At 49.0% G+C, this 16,323-nt stretch overlaps 1 protein-coding gene across 2 annotated transcripts in view; it reads right to left on the minus strand.

The window, feature by feature from the left end:
- Window positions 1-16,323, minus strand: part of OPA3 (outer mitochondrial membrane lipid metabolism regulator OPA3) — a 66,242-nt gene that overhangs the window by 22,002 nt on the left and 27,917 nt on the right. The window contains exon 2 of one of the 2 annotated variants that reach the window (XM_033844182.2): window positions 4,666-8,159. The exons of the other annotated variant lie outside the window; for it this stretch is intronic. Coding sequence (XP_033700073.1) covers window positions 7,723-8,159 — 437 coding nt within the window. The 3' untranslated portion in view covers window positions 4,666-7,722. Of the gene's footprint in view, window positions 1-4,665; window positions 8,160-16,323 lie in introns of those variants that run through there. 2 annotated transcript variants of the gene reach the window in all.

A 16,323-nucleotide genomic window follows, 5' to 3' on the forward strand; every position in this document is an offset into this window, starting at 1 on the left:
GACACTCATGGATTCACAGACTCAGCAAATGCAGGAGTGTCAGTAAGTGACAGACAGAGGTGCAGAGGGTTCATACCATGCCAAACTATGGAGAGAGTAAAGAGATCAGTGTTGCCAGGGGCTCAGGGTCGGGGAGGGAGCAATGAACAGGTGGAGCACAGGGGATTTTGGGGGCAGCAAAACCATTCTGTGTGACATTATAATGGTGGATACACGTCATTATACATTTGTCCAAACCCACGGAATATACAACACCAAGAGTGAACCTTAATGTAAACTACTGACTTTAGTAATATATCAATATTTGCTTCTCTGTATAACTGATTCACTTTGTTATAAAGCAGACACTAACACAACATTGTAAAGCAATTATACCCCAATAAAGATGTTAAAAATATACATATATTTGCTTCTCAATTGTAACAAATGTACACACTAACGCAAGATGTTAGTAATAGGGGCAACTACGTGTGCCTATGTGGGGAGGGATATGTGGGAATTCTCTGTACGTTCTGCTCCATTTTTCTCTAAGCCTGAAACTGCTCAAAAAGTAAAGTCCATTAACCTTCAAAAATGCATATCAAGGAGCAAAGGCACAGGAATAACTCAGATAAGTTTGAAAATAAGAACGAGACTGGCAGGTTGCCTTGAAGAGACCAAAAACTATTTTCAAGCTCTTGGCATTCAAAAGACCTGGTGTTGATGCAGGATGGACAAACGGTTGACAGAACAGGATTGAGAAAAAGGTACTTGTGACCGGGGAACACAGCGAACGCGGCTGTCCAGTCCCAGGTGAGGAGGGAAAGGATGGGCCATTCCATGCACTTCGAGATGTCAGCCAGCCATACATTTAGAAACTGAAGAACGCAGATCCCAACGTTATACTCATTAGGAACCAAGACACAATGCAACACAAGCTCAGTGAATGACAAGCACAAAGAGAACGTCGATACAAATATTAGAAGAAGGGAGAGTTGGAGATACAAATTCTTGGGGTTGAGAAGCCCTTCTCAAATAAAGACAGAAAAAACAAGTGCCTGAAAGAAAAAAGACTCATAGATTCAGTTACTTAAAAATGAAAAAACTTTCAGTAGGACAAAACACACCAGAAACGAACATTAATTTCAGACAATGAAAACGGGCATTTTTCAAAAGCAGAACAAACGTCCAATAAATGGCCGAAAAGACGCTCAGCTCAGGTAAAACAAGAAAATGCAGCTCAGGTAAAACAAGGTAAATGCAAATTAAAAGAATAATGAAATTCTACTGTGCACTGTTTGGGCTGAAGAATTTTTAAGTGTGATAACTGCAAGTGTTGACAGCTCCTCTGACACTTCGCAGAGCTTTTAGGGGGCATTTTTACATTAACTATAAATGTTTGTAACCTATGCTGTTCTTTAGCACTTGGCATCTCCCTGAGGAAACGTTCATGCTGGCCAGAGAGGCGTGTGCAGATCGCTCACGAGAGGGAAGAGGGGGACAGCGTCCAAGCCCACAAAGGTGGCATGGCCAGATCACTCCCAAAAGGGTTCTGCCAACATTGCCCCCAAACCAGAGACAGGATTCCTTTCAGGGAGGGGACTTTGGTTTCCCTGGAATGGCTGAACTCTAGGAAGAGACTATCAAAATATAATAAGTATCAAGGCACAAGGATGTGGCCTCCGAGTGAGGCAGGCATCTTGGACGTGACGGACCCCGCGGTACCCCCGCCCCCAGGTCCATATCAGCCCTTACTAGGTGGAGGCGCCTCTGGGAAGCCTGGTCTGGGTGCTGCCGTTCCAGGGGTGAGGGGAGCCCTAAGACTGGAGTCCCAAGCCCGAGCCCACCACCTCCAGTTGCCTCCTTCCTCCAGGACGTCCCAAATGGACTCCAGTAGCATGCCCTGCTGGAGGCAGCTGTGAGATAAAGAATGTCAGTTTCACAGCGCGAGGAGAGAGACCAGGACTGTCTTTCCAGCCCTCGCCGGCTGCCATTCAGAACAAATAACCAAAGCCTGCCAGAGGGCTCCCAAATCTGAGGCGACCAGGGGCAAGGCAAGGGCAAGGCTATCCATGTCTCCTCACACTGCTTCTGCTGCAGCCTCACCATCTCAGCACCAGTATGTCCCTTGTCCATACACAGAGCAAAAACCTTGAAGCCATCAATGACTCCCCACCTCCCATCACTCAGTAAATCCTGTCTGCTCCACCTCTGATATATTAATATGCCCAGAATCCCACTTCTGTCTACCTCCACTGTCTCCGCCTGGTCCAGCCACCATCGCCTCCCGCTTGGACAATCAGAGCTGCCTCTTCGCTGGGCTGGCGGCTTCCACCTTTGCCCACAATAGTGCGTCTGGGGGTCCTGTTAAAACTAAGCCAGCTCACATCCCTCTTCTGCTCAGAGCACCTCCCGTGGCTCCTGCTTACCCCACAGGAAACGCCAAAGTCTTTGCCGTAGCCCAAGGCAGCCCGCTTTACGTAGGTTTGTATAGTCCATACATGTGTGTATGCTTTTCTTTATGAAAGAGAATAAAAGTGAATAGAAAGTAACAGAGTGCGTTGCACACGGTAAGGGCGATTATTGTTTAGCGAAACTTTTGTTCTAACAAGATATGTAATATATGATATATAATATATATTATCCTGTGTTATATAATACAATAGATTTTATATGGTTAGGATACATATTAGGTATATATAATCATATCTATATACAGCTGTAGTTTTTCTTCATGAAATGCAATACAACAGGAAATATCAAACTGCACTGCACATATTAAAGGTAGCTTTTAGCGAAATTTTCCTTCCAATGGTAAATATATACACACACAACACACACAACATGGAATATATAACGTCATGTGACATATTACACAAAAAAGATTTTTATATTCCATTCTATGTGGCATCATATTCCATTATGTCACATAATGCATGAATTACACAGCGCTTATCCTACGTATATAGGGTGAATTGCGAATTATATAAATATGAACATGGTGGACTATATTAACCATGCGTCTCATTGTGCCTTGCTGCCGTAGACTGAGGGGGAGACTCTGAGATCTTTGAACAGCGGGGTTATCGCGGCGTCTCCAGGGAGTAGCTCCTGTGGGTGGGGAGTGACGGAAGCGGGAGCGGACAGGGAGGCCCAGGAGGACACCCGATGGGGCATCGGAGCTGGTAAGACCCTCCAGAGCTGTGCCAACTGAGGCAAAAGGGGGCCAGCCTTTGTGCTCCTGAGCCCCTCGCCCATCCTCCTCCCCTTGCTTACTCTGTTCTCCGGCCGTAAACTCTTTACGGAAAGGCCTTGACAGTAAATATTTGCATCTTTGAAGGCCACGTGGTATTTATCGCAAATGACTCAAATCTGTCATTGCCGTGCAAAAGCAACCATAAAAAATATACATAAACACATGGGTGTGGCTACGTCCCAATAAATCTTTGTTCCCAAAGACAGGCAGCGCCAGGCCCTTGGTCCGCCAGCCCGGGCTCAATGCTGATAGCAGGGCTCAATGCTGATAGCAGATCCTCCCGCTGTTCCAGGGAAAGGCTGATCCCCACACCTGCCTCAGGGCCTCTGTAGATACTAACAACACTCTCTGGCAGCTCCTGTCATGTCACCTCCTCCCTGAGCACCTGATCGAAATCAGCCATCCCTATTACTCCCGAACTCTTTCTTCTCAGCCCTCATCACCCCGACGCTGGATCATTTTTCTTTATTGTCTGCTTCCCTGCACTAGATGTTGGCTCGTGGTGGCGGTGACCTTGCCTCGTTCCTGGCTGACTCCCAGCTACTAGAATGGGGCCAGGCACACAGCAGGTGCTCAGTCAACGTTTGTCTAGCGAGCGGGTGGATTCTCCTCTGGACATGCTTCTCCTCTCCCTCTGTCTGCTGGGGCTGGGGGACCCCGGCCTGCAGTCACAGCACCAGTGGCCAGCTCAGAGATGACCATATGGGCCAATGGATCAGACGGGGCTTTACAGAATCCATCTTCTCCTGGGGTGGCTCTCCCCAGGCAAGGGCCTTCCCAACAGGGAAACCAGTACAGGGGACAATGGGGCCTGACAAGGGACAGGAGAAGCAGAGCCCTTGGGACATCCTATGAGGCTTTTCAGAGCCAGTGTTTAAATAAACGTTTCTGTTTTTTAATGCCCTAAAGCACTGAGTCCCTCAGGAGGGGAGGAGCTGGGATTCAGCCTGGTCCCTTCTTCCCAAATAACCACAGGGCAGGTAACACTGGAAAAGAAATGTCTGTATGTGCATCCGTCCCCCCACTGGACTGTGAGCCCCCATGAGGGCAGGGTTGGGGTGGTCACGGCTGGGACCCCAGCACTGCACAGAACATGGTGAGGAACATGGTGGGCACCTCAGTTTTTTTTTGTTTTTTTTTAATATTTATTTATTCGGTTGCGCCAGGTCTTAGTTGCAGCAGGTGGGCTCCTTAGTTGAGGCTCGTCAGCTCTATAGCTGTGGCATGCATGGGGGATCTAGTTCCCCAACCAGGGATCAAACCCGGGCCCCCTGCATTGGGAGCGTGGAGTCCTAACCACCGCGCCACCAGGGAAGTCCCATCGGTGACAGTTTCTTGAATGAAAGAATAAACGAAGGATATTTTTTCTCAGGTTAACGGGGCTTTTTTTTAAATATGGGGAAAAAATGCATCAACTTGAAGACAACCAATTTGGATTACAAATTTATTCTAACCCCTCTCCCCAAGTCACAAATGTATACAAAATTTTAGCTAGCAGGAAACCAGAGCGATGAAGCATCCTCTGGCCTTGTGCATTCTGAGAGGGGACTCTTTCCACTTCCACACATGCTGATCCCACCCCCACCCAGTGGGTGAAGCGGATGCATCCCACGAGGTATCGCCACACGTAAGTACACGTCAGGGCTGAGTTTTGAGTCTCGGAGATGTGAGCGCAGCACTACGTCAGGGTCAGGATGGCGCAGGGGTTACGGGTTCTGACTCAGACTGCCCGTCTTCACACCCCACCTCTGCTTCTTCCCTGCCTGTGTGACCTTGGGTAGGTGATTTTCCCTCACTGTGCCTCGGTTTCCTCATCAAGGCAACAAAGAAAATGTTATGGGGACTATGTAAAGCACCTAGAACAGTGCCCCGCACCTAACCAGAGCTCAATAAACTCCACCTATTTTGATGATGACCACACCTTATTGACAAGATGGGTCACTGACATTGACATGATGTGGGGAGGGCAGTAAAACAGTCCCTGGCCTGTGGCAACCCGTGCTCCAGGGATGTGTCAGTGCCAGAGTGGACTGCCCTGGGGTAACCATGGCAACAGGCACTAAGCCTGCTCACCTGGCTCCATCAATCACCCCATCATCCAGTGGTAGCTCTGTCTCTTGCCTTCTTCCCCTCGTCATTTAACCCACTCAAGTCACTTCCAATTTTAAAGACACCCCTACCTGGGGTCCACCTCCCTCAGCTCCCTCTACATCAGAGGGGGCTCTTCTAAAAGGAATTAAGATGCTGTTTCAGAACCCTGGTTTCTTGGTTTTCTCTCTGGGGAGGTCTTGTGTCCAGAGTATTTTCACTCCGCTGGGGCAGTGAGGTGAGGGAGGGAGGGAGGGAGAGAAAGCTGGCCCCTCCCACTTCACCTAGAGCTGCTGGGAAACGGGCCCAGGTGGAATGGATCTAACCTCATTCATTAAATGCTAAGATCTTGGGTGTAATCTGGGGCTGTTCTGACACTCTCAATGCTGCCCCTCGGGTGCCTTTGGCCTCTGTGTAGAGATCTCTGCCCCTCTCCCAGCAATCCACCTCCCTCTCATCTTCCTCCTTGCCCTGTACCGGTACCCTCAAGCACCCTGCATCCCTTCTCCATCTCCCTCCCTGCCTCTGCTCTTACTGCTTCATCACCTCACTGGCTTGCTGGCCTCAGGCAAGTCCCTTTGCTTCCGCTGGGCCTCAGTTTCCCCATCTTGGACGATGCTCTACCACTCACCCCCATCAGAACTCTCCCAGCTTCTCTCCTAATTTTAATGAGGCTTGTACTCATTTTGGAGATCAGATCATGATTCTCTGACACACCCTTCAGATGACTTCCTCTCTCCAGGGCTCTTTTAATTGGAAAACATCTACAGTCTGAAAGACAGGATGCAGACTGGTGGGGCCCAGACCCCTCCCACTTCAGAGGTGAGTCCTGGAAGAGACTCCAGGCAATGAATGGTGGTTCCTGGACTGTTCCTCTCACCCTTGTGGTTCCCTGAATGCCCCACGGGGTTGGCAGGAGTCCCAGCGTACTCCTGGGGTGGGGAGGTGTAGTGGGTTGAATGGTGGCCCACCAAAAGATGTGTCCACATCCTAACCCAGGGAAAGTTATGGGAGCTTCTGTGGAAAAAGGGTCTTTGTAGATGTAATTCAGTTAAGGATTTCGAAGTGAAATCATCCTAGATTTAGGGTAAGCCCTGAATCCAACGACAGGAGTCTTTCCAAGAGACAGAGAGCAAAAGAAGGCCAGGTGAAGATGGAGGCAGAGACTGGAGATAGGGGGCCCCAAGCCAAGGAATGCCTGAGGCCAAGAGAAGCTGAAGAGGTAAGGAAGGATCCTCCCCTAGAGCCTGTGGAGGGAGCGTGACCCTGCGAACACCTTGATTTCAGATCTCTGGCCTCCAGAACTGTGAAAGAATAAACTCCTGTTGTGTTAAGCCACCGAGTTTGTGGTCATTTGTTATGGCAGCCCTGGAAACTAAATAACAAGGGTAAGACCAACTGGTGGCCTAGCCCGGTGGGATAGAGGGGGTTACGGAGGCAGGAGGGGGACAGCTGGACCAGTCCAGAGCTGCAGGGAAGGAAGGCGATAGCACAGAGATCTATAGATTGGACGGAACATGGGGGCTGTGATCATGGCCGGCAGTCCCCTGAGAGAGGCCACTGAAGAAACAGTGGGGAAGGTAGGAAAGGACACGTCAGGAAAGGCCCAGGGACTCTGAGGACAGGTTGACAGGGGGCTGAGGCTGAAAGATGGGTCGGACTAGCCACAGACAGGATCAAATTTTCCACCAGAAGCAGGGTTGGTAGGGCATTACCAGGAGACCCTGCATAGCCCTTCCAGTGGGTTGTGCCGCAGATTGAAGGATGAGGGGGGTTCTGTTGGAATACTCCGTTTGAGCGTCTCAGGGGAAGGTACCACGGATCAGGTTAAGGTGAAAGGTGTAATATTTGATGGATCAACTGCAAGCCAAGATCCCTTTTTTTTTTCCCTCATAAGAGGAGTGATGCCCAGAGAAAGCCCACCTTAGAAGGTGGGAGAGGCAGACGCTCACTGAAAGACACTGCGCTTCCTTACGACAGCCTGTACCAACTGACAAAGGGAAGGAGGTATTCCGATGTAAGAGTCCCCGGGAAAAGTTAACACTGATCAGGTAGATGGAGGGCTGATAGATCGATCTGGCTCAAGTCCGGTTCCATTTTTTCTTCTGCCGGAGGAGTGAGCACGTTGTCCTGCTGGCTGGGACCCCATAGGTCTTTGTGGTTTGGAGTGGGCTGGAGAGACAGCACTGCAGACTGTACCAAATGAGCCGGAGGTTGGAGGGGGCTGTGTTGGAACGCTTCACCTGCTGGGGGCTGGCCGCAGGGGAAGGTACCACGGGTCGGTATGGGGTGACCTAATCCAAGTTCCATCCACATCCCGGTGGTTTCCACTGGGCCAGCACAGGTAGGGGTAACGCAGGGAGAAGGCCACATCAGGACACACAGGGCCACGTCTAAGTTCAGGCTTCGGCAGGCTCCTTTTCCTCGGATGAGGACCCTTCCTGGGACGTGGATGTTGCCTGGGGCGCGGGCGGCGGGCCTGCGGCGCAGAGCTGGGCGCGCACCTCTTGCATCTGCGCCTGCAGCTCCTCCAGGGCGCCCGGCGGCGGCGCCGCCTGCACCTGCGCCTGCAGGGCCTCCAGCGCCAGCGCCACGCGGCCCACCTCGTCCCGCATCGCGTCCCAGGCGGCGCTCTGCTCCTCTTCCTTGTGACGCTGGTGCGCCTGGTGGCGCCAGTACTCCAGCACCAGGCAGCCGCCGCCCACGATGAAGACGGTGGCCTCGCCCAGCAGCTCGGCGCCCAGCTCGGCGGCCGCCTCCTCGTTCAGCGGCTTGATGACCGTGCCCCGGAAGCCCATGATGCGCATCTTGGTCCGCATCTCCACCCAGTGGTACACTGCGGGGGAAGAGAGGGGTCAGGTCATGCACTGGGAGCCCCCTGCCAACCCCGCCCCTCCACGCCTTGGTGTCCAGGTGGGAGAAATGGGGACACAGCAGCCAAAATCACCAGGGGGCACTTTATTTTATTTTATTTATTTATTATTATTATTTTTTTGCGGTACACGGGCCTCTCACTGATGCGGCCTCTCCCGTTGCAGAGCACAGGCTCCGGACGCGCAGGCTCAGCGGCTATGGCTCAGGGGCCCAGCCGCTCCGCGGTATGTGGGATCCTCCCGGACCAGGGCACGAACCCGTGTCCCCTGCATCAGCAGGCGGACTCTCAACCACTGCGCCACCAGGGAAGCCCCAGGGGGCACTTTAAATAAACCCCTGCACCTGGCCTGGTCCCAGGAATGCCAGTCACCCCACCTGGGGTGACCTTCACAGCATCTTTTTAAGTCTCCCAGAAAATTATGGCAAGGAGCCAGGAATGAGAAACTCTGCCGCAGAGGGGAGGTCCCGAGACTGGGGACCAAGCCCCTGGAAGGTCACTAGGAGCTGCCAGGCTGCAAACTCCCAGGAAGGTGTAAAGAAAGGGTCAACTGCTGGAAGCTTAGCTCCTTCTGCTTGCCCCTCGAGCCACCGCCCCTGGCACCGTCGCCCCACCCACTGCCAAGAAGGCAGACCCCCTTTCTTTCCAGATCTTCCCCAAATGCAAAATCAGGGCTGCAACGGAGAGGGACCTCCTGGATCCAAAGAAAGGGCAGCAGAAATGTAGGAATCGATGCTAGGCGACTGTGAGCACAGGGTGACCAACCCTCTTCTTCGCAAGTCTGGTGCCTCCCATCCGAGATTTTCACCGGCCCTGAAGATGGAGCTGATAAGAGCCGTGAGCTCTTCCCGGTGAGGTTTTGGGCACACGCCTTGGAAGAAGCTCAGAGGTGACTGACGCTGCTGGAACAAGAACCTGCTTGCCCAGCTGTTCCTTTGTGAAGGAAGATTCTCAGCATTTGAGTCTTAGAAACCAAGGCCGAATTGATGCTGACCCCTGACTCCCTCCTGTAATAGTTAACATTCATCCAAGGACACATGGGATTACTGGGGAGGCCCTGTTTTCTAGCTTATTTGGAGATTCATTTCCTACGTATCATTTTACTTTGAACGTTTAATAATTATCCATGAAAATGCACAAAATATAAAATGTTTTCAATTAATTGTGGACTAATAATCTTAAAGGTAATTCAATCCAGGAGAAAATATTTTAACATTTAGAATCTTATGGTCTCAGGAAATTACACAAATTAAAAATTGAATTTCTGTACATGTCTTCATTGCGGGCACATCATTTATTAGATAGAATTCGGTGGGAAACGGAACTGTGAATATAAGTTCAAGGACGAAAAGGAACAATGTAAAATTTCCGACTGTAAAAGAAGAGCTTTGCTCATTTTTTTTTCTTATAAACTGGACATCGGCAGGTACCACATCACAAGAGTATGTGGATTGCATTAGATACTTCAAAGAAAGGATGCTCCAGGTGCTTAAAAATTTCAGTATTCCTAACACACCAGAAATTACTGGGCTGGCCAAAAAGTTCGTTTGGGTTTTTCCATAAGATGCTTTTTGTTTTTAAGTAATTAATTTTTGGCTGCGTTGGGTCTTCATTGCTGTGCGCGGGCTGTCTCTAGTTGCGGCGAGCGGGGGCTACTCTAAGTTGTGGTGCGCAGGCTTCTCACTGCGGTGGCTTCTCTTGTTGCGGAGCACGGGCTCTAGGTGCACGGGCTTCAGTAGTTGTGGCACGCGGGCTCAGTAGTTGTAGCTCGCGGGCTCTAGAGCGCAGGCTCAGTAGTTGTGGCGCACGGGTTTAGCTGCTCCGCAGCATGTGGGATCTTCCTGGACCAGGGCTCAAACCCGTGTCCTCTGCACTGGCAGGCGGATTCTTAACCACTGAGCCACCAGGGAAGCCCTTCCATAAGATGTTACAGAACTTTTTGGCCAATCCAATATATCCTTTGCAGGTACTTGAACTTATGAACAGAAGTTTTAGCTGTCAACTTGAAAATGCACTAGAGGGTATATAAGTTTTCAATTTTTTAAAGGAGTAAACTTAAAAAAATTTTTTTGTTTTCATGAAAAAAAATTTTTTTTTAAGTAGAAAAATGTTTGAGAGGCTCTGCCTGGAGCCGGCGGTAAGATCCGAGGCGTGTACCCAGGGCCCTCTCAGTATGCCAAGTGCTGCGGTCACCATTACTACTAATTGTTACGTAGGCCCTGGTGCTGTGGGGTTCCTGGGGTCCAGGCTGCAAAGAACCCTCCCACACTGAGGTCCCAGCATCAGGTCATCCTGAGGCCCACGTGGGGCTCTGCCACCTACTGTGTGGGTAATGACAGTTCATTTTGAGGCTCCTCTGTAAAGGGGAGATGATGACCATACACCAGCCCTGCTGCCTCTTAACACCACACTCCCTTCCACTGTTCTGGTCCAGGCTCTGTCCCAGCTCTGACCAATGTCCCCTTCTTGACCTCCCTGTTCAGGGACCCTCTATCCCTCCCATCAGTCTGTGTATTCCTTTCAAAGCGCCTATCACAACTGGGAATGATCCTGTCATCCAGCCAGTTATTGGCACTCCATCTCCGCACTGGGCTGTGAGCCCCACGAGGGTGAGCCCAGGGCTGTCACAGTCATGGCTGTGTCCCTAGCACTGTCCAGAACCAGGCCAGGCACACAGATGATGCTCAGTACATCTCGTTGACTGCGTCAATGGGTCCCCGCGCCAGCTTCCTCCCCATCTGCCAGCCCCGGCCTCACCCCCTGCAACTGTTCTCCATGGAGTAATCAGGAGCTGGTTAAAAGACAACAAAACCCCAAAAAACTACCATTCTTTTCACTAACAAAAGTAACGCACTGCATGAAAATCAAGTACTCAAAGTATAAAATTAAAAGCCAGGAATTCCCTGGTGGTCCAGTGGTTAGGACTCCGCACTTTCAGTGCTGAGGGCGTGGGTTCAATCCCTGGTCGGGGAGCTAAGATCCCACATGCCACCTGGTCCTGATCCCTCAAGCATACCTCTAAATCTTGCCCTAATAGGCCTCTTTGTCTCCTAGCGTCCTCTCCTTGACATCTGATAATAAGCATACATTGCTCATCTATTTCTGAGTTTTCCAATTGGAAATTTGCTTGTATTTATACAACTATTTCCTGTTGGTCCCCCGGCCCCACCATAAAAGATGAGTCCTTCTTCCCCATGCAGCCTGTCTTTCCCTGGACCCTCCGCTCCCCATTCCTACAAGTGGTTTGTATATTTCTTATTCTTGTATTTATACTCTTTTCACCATCTCCCTCAGCTCCCAACATGGTCAGGGAGGAAACGAGCAGCCCCTTTTCCCCTCCCCACCCTCCACATCTCCCTAGGCCAGACCGTCCTTTCACATGACCAGGATTTAACATACAGGCTGTTCGGGGGCTATAATACGGCCCCTTGTCCTCTGTGCATCAGCGAAGTCAGAAAAATGAAAATAAATGGCACATACACGGTGACAGTCGTGGAAACACTGTTCAGTGGGGTGTGACTAAGCTAGAAAGGAGCCCCTGTGATGGGCTGTGTTAGGGCGGGGCCGCCTGGAGGAAGCACCTGGACGCCTCGAGGCGTCCTCAGGATCAAGGTCAGACAGCTTCTCTACCCTTACCCCACAGAGCACACGTCGGTTTGCTCTCAGCTGGACAGTGATTTTCTAGGATGACGTGATCTTCCCTCGCATGACAGTTCTCAAACTGCAGATCCTGTCCCGTGAGTCCCTATCTAATGAGATCAATGTGGTGGCACAAACCAGCGTTAAAAATATAATCAAGAATATAATTGTTAGGGAACCGCTGACTGAAGCCGCCAGCCCCGGCCAGGCACGATGATAACCACTTGCATGAGTTGTCTCTCAACAGGAGGTTCTGATAAAGAATGAGGTGTCGGGCTTCCCTGGTGGCGCAGTGGTTGAGAGTCCGCCTGCCGATGCGGGGGACGGGGGTTCGTGCCCCGATCTGGGAAGATCCCACATGCCGCGGAGCGGCTGGGCCCGTGAGCCATGGCCACTGAGCCTGCGGGTCCGGAGCCTGTGCTCCGCAACGGGAGAGCCCACAGCAGTGAGAGGCCCGCGTACCGCAAAAAAAAAAGAAAAAGGATGAGGTGCTGCCACCGAAAACTAACTGGGAGAATTCAGGAGGGGCTGAAAGGAGGGAGGACATGCCAGCCCACAGTATGTCTTCTACAACTAGCCCAGGAGAGGTCAAAAGGAAGAGGGAGGACACAATATGTCCCGCCAACCTCCCAGAATCCTCCTCACTGAAATCCATCTTGGCTGAGAGAAGCGTGCCACCAGGAAGGACCCTGAGTCAGAGTGATTAGCCAGAGACAACCCGGAAACTAACCCCATCACCATATAACCTGAGACTGCAAGCCATGTGGCGGAGCGGTTCTCCGCGGTTCCCTTACCCTGCTGCTCTCCGCCCAGGCGCCCCTTCCCAATAAAGCCTTTTGCTTTGTCAGCACGTGTGTCTCCTCGGACAATTCATTTCCAAATGTTAGATGAGAGCCCACTCTCAGGCCCTGGAAGGGGTCCCCCTTCCTGCAACCTAACAGAAAATATTCGATGGACTTTGAGGGCATTACACTAAGTGAAGTAAGTCAGAGAAAGACAATTACCATATGATCTCACTTATATGTGGAATTAAAAAAAACAACAGGGACTTCCCTGGTGGCTCAGTGGTTAAGGATCCACCTGCCAATGCAGGGCTCGAGCCCTGATCCAGGAAGATCCCACATGCCGCGGAGCAACTAAGCCCTTGCGCCACAACTACTGAGCCCGTGAGCCACAACTACTGAAGCTCCCATGTCTAGAGCCCGTGCTCCGCAACAAGAGAAGCCACCGCAATGAGAAGCCCGCGCACTGCAACAAAGAGTAGCCCCTGCTCGCCACAACTAGAGAAAGCCCGCACGCAGCAACAAAGACCCAACGCAGCCAAAAATAAATAAGTAAATAAATAAATTTATAAAAACAACAACGACAAGCCAAGCTCACAGATACAACAACAACAACAAAATAAAACATCAAAGCCAATCTTAAGCACTCAGGGAAAGTACCGTTTCACAAAACTTTTGGTCTTGTTTTTTATGTGACTGTACGAATACGTGTGTGTGACTGGAACATAGTCAAAAGGTTGAAAGCCACTGTCCTAAGTTTTGGTTGGAATTCCCCAGTCTACAGATCATTTTCAGGACAGTGACATCTTCCCAACATTGAGTCTTCCAATCCACGAATGTGGTATCTCTCCCCACTTAGCCTCTCATTTTCTCTGCAAGTCTTACACCTCTTTGGTTTTACTTATTACTAGGTAATGATATTTTTTGCCGTTACTCTTCATGGTATATATATATTTTTTGGCTGTGCCACCGGCTTGCAGGATCTTAGTTCCCCCACCAGGGATTGAACCCGTGCCTCCTGCAAAGTGCAGAGTCCTAACCACTGGACCGCCAGGGAATTCCCTGTCATGGTATTTTAAATTTCATTTTCAATTTGGTTGGGGCTGGTATATAGAAATACAATTGAGTTATGTAAATGACTTTCTTTCCAGTGACCTCCCTAAATCCATTCTTTTTTTTCCTTTTTAGTGAAATATAACGTATACAAAGTACACAAATGTTAATTGTAGAGCTGGATAATTTTTTAATATGTAGGCATCACCTAGATCAAGATCTAGAACATTCCCACACTCCAAATGGCTCCCACTTTCAAGCCCTCTTCCAGTCAGTACCCCTAATGTCACTATTCTGACCTCTTATGATAGATGATATGTTCTCTTTAAATCCTATTCTGTCTTCTTCGTGATAGATCATTCGTTCTCTTTCTGGTCTGACTTCTTTTGTTCAGCAATATGTCTGTGAGAGCCACTGTGTTGCCATGTGGTTCAGTTCATCCACTGTATAGATGGACCAGTTCATTCATCCATACCCCACTGAGGGACATTTAGGGAGCCTAGAGTAGAAAGGTTTCCCAGGAGTGAAACTGCTGAATCACAGGGCATTGCATCACCCAGACAATCGCAATAAACATCTTAACGAGTTTTTCTGTTGTTGGGAACAAGTTGATCCTAAAATTCACAGGAAATGCAGAGGTCCTAAGAATAGAAAAATTTAAACAAGAACAAAGTTTGAAGATTTACACTATCAGATTTCAAGACTAACTGCAAAGCTAAAGTAATTAAGATCATATTGGTACGAGGATGGACAAATAGAAGACTGGGAAAGAACAGACTGTCCAAAACTAGACCCACACATATCTGATTGCTTTTCAAATGCTAGACCAACCTTGTAGTCTTGGAATAAATCCCACTAGGTCATAATTTATTATCTTTCTTATGTAATGTTGGATTCTATTCGCTAATATTTTTGTTTAGGATATCTTAATCCACGTTCAGAAGAGATCTTGGCCTAAAATTTTCCTTTCTTGTAATGACTTTGTTAGGTTGTTGTATCAGTATTCTACTGGTCTCATAAAATGAATAAGGAAGTGTTCCACTTCCTCTATTAATTTAGAAGAATTTGGGTAATGACATTATTTCTTTCTTAAATGTTTGGAAGAATTTACCAGTGAAGCCGTCTGAGCTTGTGGTTTTCTTTATGGGAAGGTTTTAAATTATAGATTCAATGTCTCTAACAGATATAGGGCTATTCAGATTCTCTATTTTTTCTTGTGTCAATATTGTTAATTGTATTTTTCAAGGAAATTGTCCATTTCCTCTACATTGCCAAATTTTTTGGCTGAAATTGATCATAATAGCCTCTTGTCATCCTAGAATTAGGACGAATTAATGTGTCAGTTTTCATCCCTTTTAATGGAAATTTGTGTTTTTCCCCGAAAGTAGTATTAATCTTTTCAAAGAACCATCTTTTGACTTTGTTGATTTCCTCTACTAAATGCCTGCTAACTCCTAGTTGTTCTTCAAGGTGCGTCTCAGGGATTTCCTTCTTCAGGACTAGGTCAGACGACCACTCTGGGCATCCTCAGCTCCCTGGGCTCTGACATCCCAACTCTGATCAATCTTGGGTGTCACTGGTGACAGATCTGTCTCCCCCACTGGATCATGCGCTCTGCAAGGGCTGGGCCCAGGCCCGTTCTGCTCTCCCTTCCATCTCACACCTAAATCCACCTCTGCCTGGGATACCATTCCCCCACTCCTCTTTTCCCACTGTGCCCCAATTCATCTTTTAGGTCTCACCTGGAGTGTCCCTTCCTCTAGGAAGCCCTCTCTGATACCTAGGCTGCATCAGACATGTCCTCTAGGTTCCCAAAGCTCCCTGGGCTTCCCTCATCATGATGCTGTTTATTCTAGGTTGAATTTAAAAAAAAGAATATGGAGGCAGAACTCCTTGCTTCTAAAATGGATATAGAAATATGTTTCGCCCAGCCTTGTTTGACCTTTCACCAAAAAGGCTGGTTTCACTGTTTTTAATATCCTGAGGCCTCTGGGCTCTCCCTGCTTCAAGGGAACTCTTTCATCATTGCCTGGAGGCTAGCCTGTAGCTCCTTAAGGGCAGGTTCCCAGAAATGCCCAGCCCGGCACCTGGCATCGAGAAGGCACTCGGGGAATGTTTCATGAGTGGATGAACGGCTCATCTTTCCTTCAGGTTTCCTCAAATTTACTGTATTTAGTCACGATAAGCACCGACATTTTGTCAAAACGTCGTCTGTTTCGAAGTTTACATCTTAAGTTTGATGTTTACTCTATCTCTGAGGAGTCGAGAATGCTGCTCCTCCCAAGGGGGAGGGAATTTAACAGGTTGCTTTAGCCAAGGAAAAGGCAGGACTCACCTAACCTGTTTATCTGCCCTGAGCCACCCTGCTGAAACTTCTAACATCATACCACGTGGCATACTGCTACCTTCACTTCTACTTTTTTTGGAAGTATGTTGATTTACAATTTTGTGTTAGTTTCAGGTGAACAGCATAGTGATCGATTATACTCCATTATAGTTTATTACATGATAATGTGTATAATTCCCTGTGCTATACAGTACATCCTTGTTGCTTACCTATTTTATATATAGTTTGTATCTGTTAATTCCATACCCCTAATTTGTCCCTTCCCACTTCCCTCTCCCCTTTGGTAACCACAGTTTGTTTTCTATAT

This window comes from Tursiops truncatus, chromosome 19, assembly GCF_011762595.2.
Source record: "Tursiops truncatus isolate mTurTru1 chromosome 19, mTurTru1.mat.Y, whole genome shotgun sequence".
Lineage (NCBI taxonomy): Eukaryota > Metazoa > Chordata > Mammalia > Artiodactyla > Delphinidae > Tursiops > Tursiops truncatus.